Source organism: Microcebus murinus, chromosome 18, assembly GCF_040939455.1.
Source record: "Microcebus murinus isolate Inina chromosome 18, M.murinus_Inina_mat1.0, whole genome shotgun sequence".
Classification (NCBI taxonomy): Eukaryota; Metazoa; Chordata; class Mammalia; order Primates; family Cheirogaleidae; genus Microcebus; species Microcebus murinus.
This window is the reverse complement of record NC_134121.1, coordinates 32,355,994-32,376,924: the sequence shown is the minus strand read 5'-3', so window position 1 is coordinate 32,376,924 and position 20,931 is coordinate 32,355,994. Positions and strand designations below refer to the sequence as shown.

Genomic DNA, 20,931 nt, shown 5'->3' with positions numbered 1-20,931 from the left:
AAGAGGGGAGTGAGCATGTTGAATGCCTACTCACAGGGCACCTGTTGCACAAACATCCACAAACATCTGGTGTACACGTGCCCTTTCCCAGGATCCTCCAGCCCCACCCTCAGGCCCACACCTCCTAATGCACCAGCCAAAATCCCACGGAACAGCTCTCTCTGCTGGGGAAGCAGCAAGGACATAAAAACTATTTCCCTTGCCCACTGTAGACCACCTCTTGGTGGTCTTCGTCTACGCCCTGAATAGTCCTGAAAAGGGATTTGCAAACTGCTCACCAGTGCCCACGTGGAGTCCCAAACTCAGCTCAACCCTCCCTGTACCAGCTGCCTGCAGGCCCAGCCTGTCCCCCCTGCAGGGGCCCCTTGGGGCAGGCCAACGTCTGGGGAGAGGCTGCCTCGGCCCCTTCCCAAGGGAGGGAAGGAGGTACCCTGGCCCTCTGCCACTGGCTGCCGCATGCCCACCTCCCTCCAGCCTGGGGTGCCCCTGCAGGAGAGAGCCGCCCCAGGCTGCCACCTTCCCTGGGCAGAACAGGAAACCTCCTGGCCCAGACGGGAAGTGAGGCTTTCGGTTCAGCGTTCTTTCCCTATAAACCCAGGGCAACAGAAATAGCTCAGCCGCAAATCAGGAAGTGGAACTGGCCAGCACACACTGTGTGGGCAGAGAGAGCTGCTGGACGTGCAGGTGGGAGTGGGAGGTGGGGGCAGCCCCTGGCACCTGTATGCTGTCCAGCTGCTGGGGCAGGATGCGGAGAAAGTCATCAGGGAGGTTGCCCAGCAGTGGTGGGTTCCAGTTCCGATAGCGCCTCTGGCTGGGAGGAGGTCCGGAGCCCAGTGCATCAATCCTGCCGGGTGGGAGGAAGTAGTCAAGCTAAACCCAGGCCTCCTGGGGCAGGAGGACCCCCACACCAGGTCCTCAGGCAGGTGGACCCTGCTCAGAGCTTCCCATGGCCTCCACTGCCTCCAGAGCAGAGGCCCATCACCCTGCCTCCTCACTGGAGACTTCTCCATCAGCTCAGCTAACTCCCAGCCCCGGCAGCAGCGACAGTCACTGCCCTCCCATCACCCACAGCCTTCACAGGTCTCTCAACCCAGAGAGCTCTGCTCATGGTGCTAACGTGGAACGTTGTGGATTTAGACGTGGATGTTTATGAATGCCTCTAAGGACAGCAGGGATCCTGTCCTTTCATTCCTATGTCCCTAGCACTTAGCACAGTGCAGAGTTCACAGCTGCTTGAGTGATAGGTATGGCCCAGATGAACAGATACCCACGGCACCCACAGCGCGGTGCACCTGCACGTAGCTGAGCTGGGGAGGGAGCACAGGTGGACGGATGCCAGGATGTCTAGAGTAAAGTGGATCCGGGCTCCATTTCTGGCTCAGCCACCAGGTGAGACCATCCTGGGTGAGAGTGTGTTCCTCTGGGGCCCAGATTCCTCATCTAGAAACTGCTACCTCCGTGCCAAAGTGCTTGGGAGCTCCTCATGAGGCTGTGTCTTAAACAGGGTTCTGGAAAGGCACATGGTGAGGTGATCGTGGATCCCTTTCTTCCTAGGCCAGGTGCGTGGCAGAGGTCAACAGCTAGGACCCCGGTGGAGAGGGAGGGTGGGGGAGGTACACGCCCTCCCTGACCCCCAGGCTCCCGCCCTGCCGCCTGCAGGGCAGCCTGGAGCCCCGCCAGGAGCTCCCCACAGCTCCTCGGTAGCCTGCAGCGTGGCAACCGCAGGACACGTGTTCTGCTGAATCAGGGAAATGACACACGGAGGAGGCAGCTCAGGGCCCACGGTGGGGGCCGCGCTCACTCTCGGGCCTGGCTTTGATTTGGTCCCCAGCTCCAGGAATCCCGCCCGCCCCCGCCCGCCCCCTCACTGGAGGGGAGCTTTTCCGGGCTGCCGCTGACTATGGAAATAACTTCTTTTCCTTTTCTATTTTGAGCCGATGGCCGGGCGGGGGAGAGGGGACGGGGCGGGGGCGGCAGCAGACGGGATAACCAGCTGCTCAGCGCATGGCGGGAGCGCAGCGCTGCAGACCAGAGCCAAGGGAACTCCCGCACGACACCCGCTGCTCTGCAGACACGGGGGAAGGAACGGTCTGGGACTCCCAGGCCTAGGCCAGATTTCTTTCTCCATCACTCTGCCACGTTCTGTCACTGCTGGAGGCTTCATTTTTCTCCAAAGGCCTGAGAGGCAGGGGAGAGGATGCCCCAGCTCCCAGAGACTGGCAGACCACCCCCTGCAACAGGGGGGGGGTGGCAGAGGGGGATCCCCGGAGTTGCATTCAGACCCCTCTAGCCACTGAGACACCTAAGGAGGGACGAGGCCCCTGCTCTCAGCTGAGTGTCCCTTGCTGCTGGGCCCCTGGTCCCCCGAGCCGCCCCGGCCCTGGCACCAGTAGGGATGAGGTCAGCCCACAGAGAGAGCCAGACAAGGGCTCTGAGCACAGGCAGCCCAGGCACTCCATTGTGGTCGGAAAGGAATGTCAGAAATGAGATGCCAGGCAAATAAAAAACTTCCAAGGCTGTAATTTCAATGGAAAAACAGCAGGCGGCCTCCGCAGAGGGCTCCCCTGGGGAGAGCTCCCCTGGGTTTCGGAGATTGTGTTTCAGACAGACAGGCTGGGGGAGGGGAAGGAGAAAAAAGGCTGGGGAGGATCTCCAGACCAATCCTCCACCCCTAGACCCCAGAACTAGAACTTCAGGCCCCATCAGAGCCCCAGGTTTACCCACAGAACATCAGACCTGACAGAGAAGGATTTCAGAGGGCTTTCAGGCAGGATTTTTGGTAGACTGGACATGGAGGTCCACATGGGGTCAAGTCCTGTCCCCACGGCACACAGATCACCCAGGCAAAATCTGGGCCCAGGGATCCTGACGTTCCAAGCATGCTCCTCGGGATGGCCTGCCTCTCTGTGCCCCCGCAGGGCAACACCCAAGCTCCCAAACTCTGCCCATCTGCGGGCTCCTGGGCACCCCAGTGACTGGAGGTGGCAGAAGGAGGCCAGACCCACTGCCCCACTCAACTCTGACCTCCCTTGGCAGCCAGAGGGAGATTCCCAAAACACTAACCTGGCTGAGTCACTCTCCAGCCTAAACCCCTTCGGAACTCTCCGCTGGTGTGAAGGCCACAAGGTCCCAGTGGTCTGCTTGCCCCTCCAGCCTCACTCAGCCTTTAGATGCTTTGAGGGATTCCCCAGATGGTCCCTCTTCCCTGCCATGCATGTGCTGTTTCCTTTGCCTGAATGGCTGCTGTCCTCTGTCCCTATCAGACTATTGTCATTGTGGCCCTCAGGTCACAGCTTGGCCATCAGTTCTTCCAGGCAGGCTTCCCCACCCCCGTGTCCATGGCTTCCCAAGACTGATCTCCCTGGGGGGCACAGTGGGGACGAGGCAGTACTGTGTTCACCTCTGCATCACACATGGGGTTTAGCACCTGCACATTTCAGGTGACTTGATAAATGCTGGAAATGAATGTTCTGGACAGAGAGACTGGACGAGGCCCTGGAGGTGGCCTGGGGGTAGACGTGGGCCTAGCAGAGCCATCCTAGGGCAAAGGGACATGTGTGTCTCTTCTGAACACTGGCCTGTGGGGGAAGCCTCGCCGCTGGTCTCCATGTTCAGCATCAGAGCTGAACTCCGAGGCCAGCCAGTGCAGCGGGGACAGGAGGGAGCAGTAAACCACGATGACAGGTCTGTCCACACGTGGCACTGTGCTATGTGCTCAGCATCTCACTCAGTCATAACTGTGCTGAGGTGGAAATTAGTATTCCCATTACAGAGGAGGCAAACAAAGCTCAGAGAGCTTAAGTAATGAGCCAAAGGCCACAGAGCAGAGGCACCTGAAGAATCGGAAGTCAGGCAGCCGCAGGAAGAGGGTGAGGAGAGCAGGCTGCTTCTGTCGGACTCAGCGACTCCAGTTCTCAGTGCCCGCGCTCCCAGCCCAGCTAGCCTTCCATTCCTGAGCCAGGCCCCTGAGCTTTACACAAAGGCAGTGACCTGCCCAAAGTCCACAGAGTCTGAAGAAGGCCTCCTGAGCCCTGGTTTAGTGCTGCGGTCACCTTCCCTCCAAGTGGGCCTCCCATCACTGGGCTGCACTGCCCCTGTCCCCTGGCCCTACCCTACCTGCTTTAGGATGAACACCCAGCCAGAGTAAGAGAGAGGACGTGGCCAGGATACCCTTGTCACGCTTATATTGGGATTCTTAGCCGGGCACAGTGGCATTGCACCTGGACACCCAGCTACTCAGGAGGCTGAGATGGGAGGATGACTTGTGCCCAGAAGTTCAAGTCCATGCTGGGCAACACAGTGAGGCAGAGACACGGTCTCTATAAAGAGTGCATGCGCCACACACACACACACACACACACACACACACACACACAGATTCTCTCTCTTACAGCCTCAGTTTTCCCTTCCAAAAAATAGGCAGAACCACTCTGCCTAACAGAAACTAAACTTTTTTGCAAAAGCATCTCAGAATATTAAAAAGAAATGTCAAAGGGAAATAATTTAGCCCTGGGCTCTGTGACCCATCCAGGGTGCAAGCCCTACCTAGGTGTTACCAGACCCCCCCAGTATAGCCTGCCATCTCCTGGTAGCACGTGTGAGAAAGACCCTGCCTCTGCTCCTGTCCCTGACTCAAAACACCACACTCCCCCCACCCCAGTAGCTTTCTAGGACTCTGTGGGCTCCCTAAGCTGCAATTACAGAGGTTTTTCTCGTTAGGGAGGTGACAGGACACAGCAGGAAAGAGTGATTAGCTTTGAAGTCACAATGAGGTGGATTTGAATTCCAGCTGTTAGTCTTGGGGAAGTCACAAGACCTTTGGAGGCTCAGTTTCCTCATCTGGGCAATGGGGATGGTGACAACAGTGCCCACCTCCGCTTTAAATGTGATGGTGTAGGTAAGGAACCTGCTCAGTTGCTGGCACCTGAGTGTGCTTAGTAAGTGGGAGCTACACCTGTAGGATGACAGCGTTCTCCACCACCACTGCTTGGGCGCTCCCACGACCCCCAGAAGGGAGGATCCACTGGGGCGAGTACCCTGTCCCATCACCTACCCCCCCCCCAGGCCTGAGTCATTCTAAGGAGCAGCAGTTCCAGGACAAAGAGGCAGCACCTCAGCTGTCAGCAGCCCCGATACAAACATGGAGCTCAGAAAAACAAGCATCTCAGAAACCCACAGGTCCCTGTTGGCAACCAGCTTCATTTTAAGCTTCCAAATTATAGTCTCTGAACTGGTAGAAGTTTCCAGGGACCTTGGAGTCTTCTCCCCTGCCTCTAGTTATCAAACTGTCCCCCCAAAAGAGACTTGGCCCCATTGCTTCAAAATCCCCACAACATCCTTAGTCCAAGCATGGCAAACAGCCATTCTTCCATCAATCACTGGTGACTGCGTGGGAGTGCTGTGTTGAGGAGGATGCTGAGGTTCTAGCTGACTCAGCAGGAAGGAGCACAGTGATTGATTAGCAATGTTTGCCACAGGCTTGGGATGGGAAGTGTCAGCAAACATTCCATGTGTTTGTCATTCCTACTCTGGCATCTCCCTTGACTATAAGCTCCTGAAGGCAGAGGCTGAGCCTTATTTACTCTGCGTCCCCTAGGGACCAACCAGCCTAGAATAGGAATTTAGTAAATGTTTGCTTTTGCAATCCTTACCTTTGAAAATTCCTTCTGGTTTCTAGCTAAAATGTTTCTTGCTGCAGTAGAAGCCTATTCTTGGTGGAGCAATACACTGAAGGGTGTATTATTCCTGCTGTGTTTGTACACAACCCCAACCTCTGGTCCCCTTCCCTGCTACCCTGTGCTCTGGGACAAGATGGATTCTCACCGGGGAGGCGGTGTGGGGGGAGCCAGAGGGTAAGGCCGGTCAAACATGTGCATGTGGTAGGCTGGAGGGGAGTACACAGGTGGGGGCTCTTCATCGGAGCTATCAGGTTCCAAAGTCCTTTCCAAGATCTAAATCAGAGACAGCAAAGAAAGACATATTAATAATACTTCCTCAAATTTAAATAACATTCAGACAAACGCAAGTGTGGGCGAGGATGTGTAATGAGGGAAGTCTGTGCCTTGCTGGTGGGCGTGTCACTTGACATAGCCACCACTTTGGCAAACTGTTTGGCCTTCGCTGCTAACGCTAAACACTTGGCTAGCTCTGATTCCAGCATACTTGGAGGACATGAAAGTGCATGTCCCCAAAAGAATGTTCATAGCAGCATTATCCATCCAAGTAAGGTGCAGAGACAGGCAAAACAAACACACAGTGATGGAGGCAGAGCAAGGTGCCCGCTGGTGGGAGGGTGGGGATGGGAAGGGGCGCAGGGGGCTTCCAGGTGCTACCGATGGCATTTCTTCATCTGGTGCAGATACTGTGGCTTGTTACGCTGCGAAACTTTGCTGAGCGGTACACTGTGATTCACGTACTCTCCAATACATGCGCTAGTCTTTGATGATAACATCACTCATACCTTCTCTCAAAGTACTTTCACATATGCTATCTCATCTTAACCTCAAACGACCTGGCATGGTAAGATATGGATCAGTAACCCCATTTTTATAAATGAGGAAACTGAGACCTAGGCCAAGTGATACGGCAAAAGCCACACACTTCTTAGAACTGAGTCTTCAACTTGAACTATAAGGGTGGCTGCCTTCGGGGGCAATGACTACACACCAGGTTGGACTCTCGGGGCAGACAGTGGCAAGGGCAGTGCCCAGGATGGCCACTCTTTCTTGGGGACTCCTCTCTGCAGCCAGGAGCCAGGAAGAGGGACAGGGAGAGGCCACAGGCTGGGCAAAGTCTGGGGTTCCTGCCACGTGGACTGACCTGGACCCTTCTCCAGAGGTACACAGAGGAGGCCGGGGCAGGAGGCAGCTACACATCCGCACCTGGCCTCCTGTTCCCTCCTGTAGCTCTGTTCCCATCTCCTCCAAGACCAAAGAACACGGGAAGGGCTCAGAGGCTGTGAACCGGCCCGAGGCCCCAGACCCGAAGTGAGTTTGCAGAAGCCACTACTAAAGCTGCCTCTGCACGTCTGGGCTGGGCCTGGCTGCACTGGCACTGTCTGCTCTGAGGCCAGCCGTGCCCAGCACACACGGCCTCACAGGGACACGCTGGGGGGTGGGTGGGTGAGCCTGCCCATGTAAGCACTTACGTACACACACGCACACACACACACACACACACGCTGGAATGCTGTGTGCACACATAGCCAGCCCGACCCAAGGAGGCCTCCCACCCTGGAATGCACTAACGTTCTTTCCTTTGAGGCGGGAAGTATTTAAACAGATGCTTTTGCAGGAAAAAAAGAATGTGGCTGCTTGGCGGGCCACTGCTCTGTTTATCCCAAATTTCCACAAGAAGGGAAAAAAAAAAAAAGGGGGAGAACACTGGAGGCTCCACTCCTGTTCACTGGCGAATCTCTGGTGCCTGGCGCAGGACGGTGGCTCGGCAAGCACCTGGTGCCTAAGGAGAACTGGGTGCTGCACCCCCACGCCCACACGCCCTGTTTCCCCCACCCCTTTGCTCTGAGGACCAGGGTTCCAGGCTGGGGCCTTGAGGCCAACAGCGGCCAGCCTCAGTGGCTGCCTGGCGTGGGTGAGGAGGTGAGGAGAGCTCAGTAGGAACTATTCCAGAAGGAAGCTGCCTGGGGTTTCTGCTGAGCACGGCCACTGCAGTCACCACTCAGGGCGGTCAGCCCCGCCCCCACTCCAGGAGGCGCTCTCCTGCTCCTCCAGGCAACCTCCTGGGGCAGCCAGAGCAGGTGTCCCCCAGAGGCTCCCAGAGAGGACTGGGGAACATGGGGAGGCAGGCAGCTGGCCAGGCAGAAGGGCAGATCCCAAGTCCCAGGGAGAGTGACCCCAGCCACCTCCCCTGCTTCTTTCCTCCCACCCCCACCAGCCACAAAGAGCTTGTTCTTCTGGCTCTAAAGGTGCTGAAGTTTCGGGCTCCACAGCCTCCTGGCTTAACTCACTGTGGGTGATGGATGCCTGCCAGGTGCTCCAGGGGGCAGGGGCTAGGCCATTTATCTGCCGGGAGGTATTTCTCTGTGGCAAGGATACCCCTCAGGCCAGCCCCCATCCATCACCCCCGAGAGGGGGCTTTCTCCAGTCAGCAGTTATTGTCCTTCCAGCTGCTGCTCATAAATTTTCCGGAGCACTTTCCGCTGGCTCAGGAGCTGCCTGCCAATGCGCCCAGGCGGAGCTCCAAAGGTGGGGGTTGGGGAAACCGCCAAGGCAGGGGAGGGGTGCGAGAAGAGGCTGGATTTGGAAAGCGAGATTCTTAGAAAAACAGAAGCACGCACACACGCTGCAGGCCTACCTAGGTGTGGTGACGGCTTGCAGGACTCACAGGGCTGTGGGGGCCGTGGACGAAGGAGGAAGCTTTATCTTACCTGCCACACTGTCAGAACAAATGAGATGGAGAAAGGGCCAGCGCTCGCAGAGAACTTTCTTTCCAGCTCACACTTGCAGGATGTACAGTTGACCCTCCAACAACATGGGTTTGAACTACGGGGTCCACTGACACGTGGGTTTTCTTCTGCCTCTGCCACCCCAGCACAGCAAGGCCAAGCCCTCTTCCTCCTCCTCCTCCTCAGCCTACTCAACGTGCAGACGCTGAGGATGAAGACCTTTATGAGGATCCACTTCCACTTAATGACTAGTGAATATGTTTTCTCTCCCTTACGGTTTTCTTAATAACATTTTCTTTTCTTCAGCTTATTTTATTGTATCAATATGGTACTTAATTCATATCACATACAAATTATATGTTAATCAACTGTATGGCTTCTGGCCAACAGGAGGCTATTCATAATTAAGTTTTTAGGGAGTCAAAAGTTATATGCAGATTTTTGGCTGCCAGGAGGGTCAGTGCCCTTAACTCCCTCGTTGTTCAAAGGGTCAACTGCATCTGCAAACACACACATACCCCCTCTCCCTCTCTCTCATCCCTCCTTTCTACAAAGAGGATCTGGGGTTTCCTACACTCCCTCCACTGGCTGATCCAGGCAGACCAAAGGAGAGAAACATAGTCTCCCTCTGTACAAAGACAGCAGCGGTATTTATTCATATTCGACATTCCCTGAGTGCCTCCCATGTGCCTGGACTGTCTTGGGTGCTGCAGGTGACACAGGGATGAGCCAGATGTCTTTGCCCACTGGGCTTCCCCTCCACTGAGAGACAGAAGTCCCAGCAGCAGCCACTAACAGAGGAGAGCAAGGATGCCTGGCCCTGCAGGGTGACTGATTAATGCAGAGTGACTATCTGTAGGGTCCTGTTGAGAAGGGCTCTGAGGCCCTATCTGGGTCTAGGTTTTCTCACTGTAAACGAGGGTAATAATAAGACTGCATGTCACAAAGTTTGTGAGGATTAGGAGACATGATACATCTGAAGCTCTTAAAATGGTGCCTGGCACAGGTTCATCTGTTGGGTTCTTGTCTTGTCCATGGCTGTATGTCACAGATGCCCCTGCAGGCAGAAACCCTGTCAACTGACACTCTATGTGCCTTGCTGAGCCCCGCAGGCTCTGCGGAGACTGGAGAGCCAGTTGTGCACTGAACTCTTGGGTGAGGCTGGGAAGGACCAGCAGATGGGCCTTGATGCCATGTGGCAGTGTGGCGGTCCCCTCTCCCCAGCCACTCCCTGGAGAGACACAGCAGTGAAAGCAGAACCGCTGGGGGATGGCTCACTACCACCCCCATCACTCCGTGGTCAGAGGGATTTAACTGGCAAGTCTCAACTTTCACTCCCCTCCGAGGCTCCCTGTGCTCTCCCGATACAGCCCCCCAGTCTTTTTCTCAGCGAAGGGCCTCATCATCCTCCCTGGTCTCCTCTCACTCCAGGACCCTGACAGTCCCCTATCCAGGCATGTGCCATTTCACCTCTGAGCCTCTGCATGAGCGGTTCCTCTTGCCTGCACATCCTTTCTCTGGCTCCACTCTTCCTTCAGGTCTCAGCTCAGCCATCCCCTCCTCTGGGAAGCCACCCCTCCTCTCTGCTGCTTCCAGGTCTCCCACGGCAGCACTTACCACTCCCGGCTGTCAGTGCCTGACTCTGGCCTCTGGTCCACACTGGCCTGGGAGCTCCAGGAGGACAGAAACATTGTCTGACTTGGCCAAGGTGGACCCTCAGAAGTTCAAGAGACTTCCTTGCAAAATACATACTAGAGGACTCCAGGCCTGGAAGTAGGATTCAGTATGTTGGGGTGGGGCCCAGGCATCTGCATTTTTAACAAGCACCTTGATTCTGATGACCCCTGACTCAGAGGTACCATGCCTGGCACACCGCTGAGTGGGTGCTCAGGGTTTGTTGAATGACTGCATGATTTCTGCCCATAAAAGGCAGCTGGTTGGTGGTACAGTTCCCCAGGGGAAGTAAGGCTGCTTGCTAGTTAGAACTCAGACGGAAATAACCCGGGTCCTCTAAGAGTGCGGTCCCCAGCCCCCAGGCTGCGGACCATACAGGGGGTTCATAGCCTGTTAGGGACTAGGCTGCAGAGCTCTGCCACCCCCACCCCTACCCCCTGTCCTGGAAGCATTGCCTACATGAAACTTAGGAACCCAAGGCTGCACGGCAGGTGAGCCGCGGACGGATGGCGTATTTACCCGGAGTTGGCATCACCGCCTGAGCTCCTCCCCCACCCCCGTCCGGGGAAAAACTGTCTTCCATGAAACCGGTCCTTGGTGCCAAAAAGGTTGGGGACCGCTGCTCTAAAAGGTCCAAACAGGTGGCTGGAGCTGGTAGTGAATTATCCGGGCCGCGCCCCTACCTCCGGGGGAATGCTATCCTCTGAGTCGGAGCTGTCCTCGTAGACGCTGCCGCCACCCCCCTCCAGGTTCATCTGCAGCAGCTGGTCGATGGTGGCGTCCACGGCGCCGCTGTTGGCGCGCAGCACGCACTCGATGATGTCGTAATCCATGTTGGGGAACATGGTCTTGAAGTCGTCCATGGCCTGGTTGAACTCCAGGCGGCGCACCTGGCGGGCCGGCCGGCTGTTGTTGAGCTCCTGCGGGGCTGCGGCCGCGCCGCCCCCGGCCCCGGGCCCGCGCGCCCCGGCCGTGCCGCTCCCGCCGCCGCCGCCGCCGCCGCTGCTGCTCCGACGGAACAGGCTGGTCATTTTGCGCAACCGCTTGGGGAAAATGTTTCCAGCCAGCCGCGAAGCCCGTTGCCCAGGGTCCCTCCACCGTCAGTCGCTTGCTTGCTCCGCCGGCTCGGGAAGCTCACTCCTGCGGCTCCTCCGCCCCCCAGGGCGGCGGGGTGGGAACGGGCTGCTGGGGGCTCCTTGTCAGGACACAACAGGCACGGGGCCCCAGGCAGCCCTCAGGGAGCAATCCTCGCGGGGCGGCGGCATGCGGGCCTGGGCAGTGCTGGGGCTGGACAGCCGGTCACCCACACCACCGGGGCATCCTGGCGCCCGCTCCACGGACGGTCCCACCTGAAACCCAGAAGGACAGAGTCAGGGTAGGGGGCAAATAAACATGCGCTCAGGGTGGCAGCCAAGGGCTATTAAGAAATGAGGGCAGGAGGGGTAACCCCTACCACGCCCAGAGGAGACCTGCTTCTTTCTGCTTCCTCTCCAACTGCAATTAAGCAGCGACACCAGTTAGCAAGGGCTTCCTCTAAGCCATGTTCCATCCTAAGTGCTCTATATGGGCTAACTCATGCAAACACTACGAGTTAGTGGCTAGTATCCCCATTTTACAGATGGAATAACTGAGGCATAGATACTGAGGAAGTGGAAGAGCTGGGATTTGAATCTGGGACATACAGCCCCTGAGCCCCTGGTCTCTACAAGTACTGGAAGGATGGCTGAAGACCTGTTTGGGGCAGGAGCAGCTCTGTACCGATGTCCTGCCTCTCTGGTCTCCAGTCCCATACAGTCCCTGATTCCCTCATCTTCCTACATCACTGCCCCACATTGAGATCCCACAACCAGGGCATCCACCCACTGCAGAGCGCCACTGAATCCTGGGGACAGCAGTGCTGAGAAACAGGAGTCCCCAGTGCCACAAGGAGCTTCCAACCTGAGAGAGGAAACGTGGTTTCCAACCTTCAGGAGCCTCAAGCTCATAGGGCAAGGAGCCCAGTTCCCACTCTTGGAGAACTCCTGTCAGGCCCTAAAACTCAGTCCACTCCCCTGAGAAGCCCCAGCCAGCCCAACAGAGAGAAGCAGAGGGACTCCAGGTCACTGTCAATCCCTGGACTTCATTGTCCTCACCCCAATGGCAGGCTGGCATGTTTTATTTATATCAAAAACACATTTGTTTTTATGGAACACTTAGTGTCCTTACACATTAATAAAAACACCCCAGGCCGGGCACGGTGGCTCATGCCTATAATTCTAGCACACTGGGAGGCCAAGGCAGGAGGATCATTTGAGCTCAGGAGTTCGAGACCAGCCTGAGCAAGAGCGAGGCCCTGTCTCTACAGAAAAAAATAGAAAGAAATTAGCTGGACAGCTAAATATATATATATATATTTATATATATATATATATATATATATATATATATATATATATATATAAATATATATATATTTTTATATATATATGTGCCGGGCATGGTGGCACATGCCTGTAGTCCCAGCTACTCAGGAGGCTGAGGCAGAAGGATCGCTCGAGCCCAGGAGTTTGAGGTTGCTGTGAGCTAGGCTGACGCCACGGCACTCTAGCCCAAGCAACAGAGCGGGACTCAAAAAACAAACAAACAAACAAACACCCCATAAGTTTCTTTTCAAAGATGTCTTGAGAAACCACGTACATCGTAAGTTCTGTTCTTATCCCCACCAAACCCAGTTCCCCAGGCCCCAGTGTCAGCACAGGGTGCGGAGAAAGTGTGTAGACAAGACTGAAAATCAAGCACAATTAGGGACTGAAATCTGCAGCAGAAAACCATCCGGCCCACTCAGAACCAGGCACGCAAACCACTGCCAAGGTTGCATTTCCATTGGTGCAGACAACTGAGCAGAATGTGTCTAAAAACATCTCGTTCTGACTTTCTCATGCTTACTCCAAGTTTTAAAGTAATTTTGTTAATTGTAGAAAAGTAGCAGCTTTATTTTAAGGGACTGTTCCATCAAAGGATACTCTTAAGTTTGATGAAACAGGTGCAAACTTGTTTTCCCTTTTCTAGGATTTGGGGTCACAGTCTTAACAGCTGATATAGAAATATTCCTGTGGGCAAATCAATGTGATCTTCCTCTCCCACCCCTGAGAAAACATGTTCACACTCTACTGTGTCTACATCTAGATATTTTTTCTCTGCATACGCTACCATATGTATGAATTTATTTTGTTTAACACATTGACTGCCACCCTAGAAGAAAAAAATGTTTCCCTTGGGGCCACAGTGTTTTATTATGAAAATAGAATAAAATGTTCAAAAACCAAATGATCCTTTCTAATTTAATGAAAAACAAAATATATTGATTTCTATTCATTTAATCCACATTTTTAGAATTAACTTGTCAATATTAATTGTAACAATAAGAACATCAACAAGTAAGATTTTTAGGAACCAACTGTTTTGCTTCACAAGGTCCCAGGCTTCAAACTAATGTGAGTTAAATACAACTCACGCGGCAGTTAATGTGTTAAATGTGATCAAACCATAAATTCTACTATGCAGCTAGTTTTTTCCACTTAATAATATATTGTGGCCATCTTCCCATGTCAGAACATATAGATCTCCTTCATCATTTTTAGTGCCCGAGTAGTGTTCTGTTGACTGAGTGAAGCATGATTTATCATCCAACTCCCTCTGCCCCATCTCCTCCCAGATGAGCCAGTCAGAGCACAGAGAGGCCAAAGCCATTTCACAAGGAGACACAGAGGGATGGCCTCAAATGATGAGTCCAAGAATCTCGTTATGCGAATGAACACAGGAAGACAGCCAAGTATGACATGGCTTCTCACAGCTGGCTTTAGAAAGCCCGGCCCCCTGCACCCACACCTCCCGCCAACCCCCACATATCAGGTTGGAGGCTCTGCCAAAGTGCCCTCCAACATGGGGCTCCAGCCCAACAGCTGCCTTTGTCCTGGGCTCTGGGGACCTGCCTTGTGGCCTCTAACACAGACATCAGGCCCAGAAGGCCCCAGAAGCCAGTGCCCTGGGCTGTTGTCTGCGGCCATAGTGTCATCACACACAGGGGTCAGTGACTTGTGCTATGGCCCTCTGGAGTAAAGCCACCAACTTCCTTCCTGCTTGTCTGATACTTTAGTAAGAGAGGAGGGACCTGGCTCTCACTTTGTCAAAGCCAGTCCCTTGCAGAAAGATGCCAGGGCCTGGCCCACCCCCAGGGGAGCAGAAAGGAAGATGGCAGGGCCTCTATGTTCCCCATTCACAGCCCTCTGGACAGGTCCCTTGGGCTCTGGGCCTGCGTGTTGAGAAGCACAGTGAGCGTGCCCCGGTTCAGACCCAGGCTGCAATTCTGCTCTGCCACTCCCCAGCTGTGGGACCGGGACAAGTCTCCTCTCCTCTCTGTGGCCCAGTGCCCTCAGCTGTGCACACCCCTTCTGGGGCTTCAGTGGGAGTGAAACAAGATAATCCCCAGCACAGTGCCTGGAACGTGGCTGGCCGCATTCTTGTTGTCACTGCCCAGAGGCTGGTGAGGAGCCAGGGGCAGGGGGTAAACTGGCCACGCTGCCCCCCAGGGTGGGGGGACCCTAGGGGCATCTTCCCCAGCATCTGGATGTTAATCCCTAGGATTCCTTCAGCCCTCTGGAATAAAATACTGATCCTCGCAGCCTAGGGGAGGGCCTGGCTGGCCTGGGCAGCTGGCGAGACCACAGCTCAAGCAGCCTCTTCCCTTCACCCCGGGTGAGAGCCTCGAAACATCTCCAAATCTCCTTTTGCATGGGGGTCATGACAGGTGGAAACCCAGCCCCAAACCCACCCCTCAGCACAGTCGGAGAGACCGAGATCCAAGACTGGGAGGGAGTTGCCCGAGGACACACAGCGAGTAAAGGCAAAGCCTAGACTTTTCCATCAAAGGGCGGTTCTGTGGATGGGGAGAAAGTGGCTCAGAAGCAGGAATGGGAAATGTGGGGAAACCGAATTCGATTTATTGCAATACCATTTCTATAGGACTCTACAAGGACTCGGGGACTCCCCAAAGCCAGGCTGCCTATAATCAGCACCAGGCGGGGCTCTGAGGACCCCGATTCTCAGAGGACTCCTTCCCTCGCCTCCTCGCTAAGCTCAAGGGCAGAGTCTGAGGCCAGGGCTGAGGTGTGGCTAGAGGGGCCAGGCACAGGGAGGACTGTCCTCAGGGTGAGAGCTATCCATGCCAGGCCGCCCTCTGCGACCAGCACGGCTCAAATGAAAAGCAGTTTAAAACATGTGAAAACGTTAAGGCAAGCAGGCGACAGGTTTACGAGCTTGTGCCAGGCGCTTTTGCATTTCATCTTTATTACAGCTCCATGAGATAGGTGTTGACGCCACTTTACGGCTGTGGGAACCGGTTCAGAGAAGTTCGGTAACTTGCCCAAAGTCACACAGCCAGTATGTAGAGAGGCCAGAATTAGGAACCAACTTCCTAAGAGCCAAAAATGCCAATGAAGGCTTGCAGGGCTAAGAGCCAAGGAGCTGGGAAATTCAGCCATGTGTGCCCCAGGTTCAGGACACTGGCATAGCCCAGAGGACAGTTTCAGCAGAGGAAACGTGACCCAGACAGCACGGGGACAGGTCTGTTGGCTCTGCCCCAGAGCTGACTTGTGACCTTCAAGAGACCACACCACCTCTCTGCACCCCAGCCGCTGAGCAATGGCAGGGAAAGACAGGTAGATAACCCCTGACCAGCTTCTGCAAAAGGAAGTGAATCAACTCGCTGAGCCCGTTAGACCTCTCGGAGGCTGACTCAAAAAACTCATGGTTGTGGGTAACCTGGGGACCAGGAAGTAGAAACCCCACACCTGTCCTCCCCTAGGTCCCAGGGAGCCAGGCCCAGAAGGGACCTCCACCCGCCCCCTAAAGGGATCCAGGCCTGGCGGGGGCGGCAAACAGCCAACCTCCACTGCTAGTGTAGGTCCCCAGCCAAGGCCTGAGTCACTCCCCTCCCGGCCTGGCCCAGGGAGGTGGGCAAGCCGCCCCAGTGCGGTTCATCCGGGCTCGTCCAAGGTCATCCCAGCCAGCCTCTTGCCTTAGGAGGGCCTGTCTATCAGGGCCATGGAGGGTCCACACAGGGGATGTGACAGCCGGGGAGCCAGAGTCCTGTGTTCACTTTCTCACCCTAGCAAGGCTGTGCGTGACTTAGGAAAATTATTCCATTTCCACGAGCATTCTCAGAAGTCACAGCATCAGAGAAATACGGGAGCCGGTGTTCAGTACACAGATGGTATCTGAAGCCATGGACTGGGTAAGATCGCTCAGGGAGTGAGGACAGCCTGGGAAAAGGTCCAAGGCCAGTGCCCCAGAGCGTCACCTTGAGTAGGGACCAGAGAGGCAACCCATGCACCTCCGCTCCCCCACTGCTCCCTGACCTTTACACGGCTTTGTCCTGATGAAACAGACCATGTCAGAGGTTGTATATGTAATTGTCACTGACCACCTTCTCCACCAGAATGTGAGCTCCCTGGGGGCAGGGTCTTTGCTGTGTTCACTGTGGCGTCCCTGGTGCCTAAAACTGAGCCTGGCACTGCTGAGAGATCTGTGAAGTGGATAAGGAGGCAAGGAACGGCGGAGGAGCACAACCCCATGGGTCTTCCTCCCTTCCCTTCCTGCTCACCATGATGGGAGCCTTTCCCTTCCACACTCTCATTCACTCCTCACAGCAAACCCACAAGATATATAGGGCATGACTGTCCTGCTTCACAGATGAAGTGACCGAGACCAAGGTAGTCTGGCGACAGGGCTGCAGTCCCATGAGCCTCCTGCCTCCTGGCCTGAGGGCCTCCTCCCTGGCACACCGCGCTGATAACACGATGGTCCCCTTTCCAGGCCAGTGTCAACCCTGGGAGGCAGGAGGCCAAGCCCTCCCAGATCTGGCTGGACCTTCCACCCTGCCCCCAGGACCACCAGGGCCTGGCCCTGGAAGGTGGGGCTTAGGACAGGAAGCCACTGGTGGAGTCATGGGGCTGGGAGCCCAGAGGTCCCAACTGCCAGCTCTTTCCTGCCCACGCCCAGGAGGCCACTCTCCTGGAAGGGGCTGGGACTGCCTCCGACCAGCGCTGTCTCTGCACACCCTGGGCTCGGCTCCCTTCTCTGAAAACGGCCGAGGGGTGGACCCCAGATCTGTGATCTATCTATGATGGCTGTGCTCCCTGCCTGCAGAGGGGACTCGCTTCTTGCCTAAGATCTGGGCCCAGCCCAGCGGCACCGCCAGGCCAGGCCACTAGGTGGTGTCCCAGGGCTCAGGGCAAGGCAGGTCCCAGGGAAAGGGCAGAGTGGCTTCTCTCCCGGAACACAAGAATGTGCCCTGCCCCCACCTCTGGACTGACTAACCGTGACAAGAACCACCCAATCGCCCCAGGGGTCTGAGAACCCAAGACCGCAGAGTTGCAAAATCATTTAGTCCCCAGATGGCACATATGTGACACACGTGCCACTACTGTCTATCCCTGTGGCAGACATCACTAATCCATCCAGGTATTATTGCCCTACAGGACCCACCCAGCCTCAGAGCCCTCTGCGACCCGGCGCTCTGGGCAAGCCACTACCAAGTGATTAAAACTGGCGTGCGAGGCACAACCGGCCTGCCAGCACGCGCATGTCCCGCAAGGGAAGACCAGGCCCACGCTCGCTTTGTCTCATCAGGAATCCAGGCTGCGAGAGCCAGTGGGCCAGAATGAGGTCATGTGACCCTGGGAGGCTTGTGTAACCGTGGCTAAGTCCCGGGAAACCTCAAGTGGGTAATGGCAGTGTTAATGGAGAGGCTGCTGGGCCCCGGGCAGCTGCTTCCCCGGCCAATTGTCACCTCCGAGGCGGCGATGGGGGTGGGGTGCAGGGAAGTCTGCCTGAGCTTCTTGGCTTCAGAGCTAGAGAGGCCCCAAAAGGGGGAGAGAGGAAAGGAGGGGGGAGAAGAGCAAGAGACAGAGGCTCTCAGGGTCTGTGTGTGTCTCTGTGTGTGTGTGTGTGCCTGCATGTGCCCAGCGGGGAGGGGGAGGCAGCCCTGACAGAGACGCCTTGTCCTCCTCCCCTGCACAGCCTTGTTTTCTTCCCAAGCTATTAATGTCGCTGCAGCTTCAAAAGCCGGGTGACCTTTAAATGCTGAGCCTCCTGCTCTTGCCCAAGGCGCGGAAATGGCTTAATGGAAACCTGACCCAGCCGGCCACAGCTAGGCAACAAAGCCAGCCTGGCTCCCCTGCCCGGCAGCCACACCTGTGCCCACCCCCGGCCAGGAAGGGCAAAGAGGACCCTCGGGCGCAGCCACTGGAGAAAAGAGGCTGCTGGACTGGACCTGAGGGGAGGAGGAAGAGGAGGATGAGGGGAAAGACAGACAACTGTCTTGCCTTGCTGTGTGACCTCTGGTCGGCCCCTCTCTTCTCTGGAGACTCCTCTCGCCTTCATCGTCTATAAATCACGAGGTTGATGAAAGGACTCCAGAAGCTCTTTGCTAGGAAGAAGAAGGGCTATAAGAAGCCCTACAACTACCCAGAGAAGCGGGACACCTGGTTTCCAAGCCCACCTGGCAGGACTGCAGGCAGGGGTGAGGCTGAGGGCAGCACCTGCCTTCCCAAGGCTACCATATGCAGCTGTACAGGCTGTGCACTGCACAGTTCCTGCCCCCTATAATTTAGTCAGGTCTGTAAGGCTAAGACATTCCTAAACAAACAAACAAACAAAACCAATTTGTAATCTCTAAAAATCTGGGGGAAAAAATGCTTTTCTTTCCTAATATTTCTCTCTCCTGCCTCAACACTGTGGCCAGGTCTGTAGCCGGTGGGAGATGCGGGGCAGGGACTAGGGGAAGTGGTTGCAAAGGAGGTTAATAAAGTCCTTCTCCAAAGGGCATACTGGCCCGCAGCCTCAGTCCTAGGGACACCATCATTCACGCCCTCTCCGAGGCCCGAATATCGGGCCTGGCTGCCATAAAAGGCTCCGTCAGGAAGCCAACTCTGCCTTCCCGCTGCAAAGATCCAAGATGATACTCCTCAGGCATGAGTAACATGCCATTTGTCTGGTTCATCTTGGCAAGATAATGGCAATAATAGAATAATGACAATAAATAACACTGATTGCTGCTTCCTCACATGCCAGCCACTATTCCAAGTGCCTTATGCATGCTCTTTTCATCCTCTCCAAGGCCCTGTGAGGTACATGTCACTACTGCTATTTCTACTTTGTGGATAGAGAAATGAGGCGCCGGAGAGTTGAGTTCAAGGTCACACAGATAAGTGGCGAAGCTGAAATTTGAACCTAGGAGGTCTGATGCCAGACTCCACACTCCACATCCATCAAGCGCAGAGCCAGGCAAGAACTGGGCAGCTGTGAGTCCGGCTGCATTCTGAAGGGGAAGAGTTGGCCTGGAGAGGCTGGGGGGCCTCGGGAGGTGTAAGGGATGTTGCTCATGTCCGGGAAGCGAGGGAGGAGGAATCTGCAGGTGAAGCCTCATCCAGAGGTTGTTTCCCTACAAAAACCTTTTCCTCACTCCATAAAGTTGTCGAGTTGCCTGAGCAACCAACTGTTTTTCCATCACTACCTGAGCTGGTTGGGGACTATTTCCACAACAATCCCTCTCTCCAACAACAAACACCACCAGCTCAGCCAAGACTCCCAACCCAGGTGCCTGGGAGGAGATCAGACCTCAGTGGCTGAAGGGAGTGCTGCCCCCAACAGCCCTCCCCACCAAGGTGCGGAGGCTCTGGGGAGCCCCACTGGGCTTGCAGGAACCTGCGTGCATACCTGGGACCAAGTGATGTGGCCCAGACTGGAGGAAGGGGGACCCTGGCGGCTGAGGTGCAGGGCCAGGGAAGCTGGGCTGGCTCCAGGCATGAGCTCATACTGGCCCAGGCCCAGCTTCTTGGGAAAGGGGGGCCAGCCGCCCCTCCCTGGGCCTCTCCTACAGGCAGTCAGGCCAAAGGCCCCTCCGCAGGCTGGGGCTGCATGGTCTGGGGCTAAGCTCTGAACTCTAGACAGCATGAGGAAACATCTCTGGGCCCCTGGGACAGGTGGCAGTCAATGACCCACAATTTAGCATCTGAGCACACCCAGGAATCCAGGCCACAGAACCCAAGATTAGGGAGGGGTGTTCAGGATGGGCAGAGGAGGGTCCTGGGAACAGAAGTCCCAACCTCTGCCCTATCCACACATTAACACACACTTTGCTCCCACCGATTCATTTATCCATTTCTACTGAATTTACCTACAGATATGTTTGCATGTGTGCCCAATATATGCATAAGGATGTTCCTTGTAATAGTATAACAGCAGAAGATTGGAAACATTCTAAACATCCACCAATAGGAGGCTGGTGAAATTCTGGTGCATTATCATCATCTTCATATAGATATAGATATAAAATAGAATACTATTGAATAAACAAAAATGAGGCATTTTAATATGTCTCTTTATGCCCAAGACCTAAGAGGACAATGCAAGGCACAAAACGGTGAACACAGTCACTACAGTGCATTATGGAGTGTGTGTGTGTGTGTGTGTGTGTGTGTGGAGAGGGAGACACAGCACTCTGATGCACAAGAAACTGAAAACATAGGTTTGCTCTGGGGATAATTTGGTTATAAGAGACAGGTCAGGGAAACTTTTCCACTGTAAATTCTTGTATACCTTTTAAATTTTGAGTCATGTGCATTTACTAATTAAAAAACAAATAACCTATGAAAAACATTAAAGTAATAGCATTGCCAGTAATTTCATTTATGTTTGCAGGTATATATCATCTACAATGGACATGAGTTACTTTTTAATAATAATATTATAGCAAATAATTATAGCAAATATTATAATAGCAAATATTATATTATTGCTATAATAATATATTA

General features: G+C 54.8%; 1 protein-coding gene across 1 annotated transcript in view; it reads right to left on the bottom strand.

The window, feature by feature from the left end:
• CUEDC1 (CUE domain containing 1) overlaps positions 1 to 20,931 on the bottom strand; it is a 79,288-nt gene that overhangs the window by 9,365 nt on the left and 48,992 nt on the right. Inside the window, exons 2-4 of the mRNA XM_012762107.3 lie at positions 10,762 to 11,427; positions 5,824 to 5,951; positions 718 to 844 (exon numbers count right to left, since the gene is read on the bottom strand). Coding sequence (XP_012617561.1) covers positions 718 to 844; positions 5,824 to 5,951; positions 10,762 to 11,109 — 603 coding nt within the window. The 5' untranslated portion in view covers positions 11,110 to 11,427. The remainder of the gene's footprint in view (positions 1 to 717; positions 845 to 5,823; positions 5,952 to 10,761; positions 11,428 to 20,931) is intronic.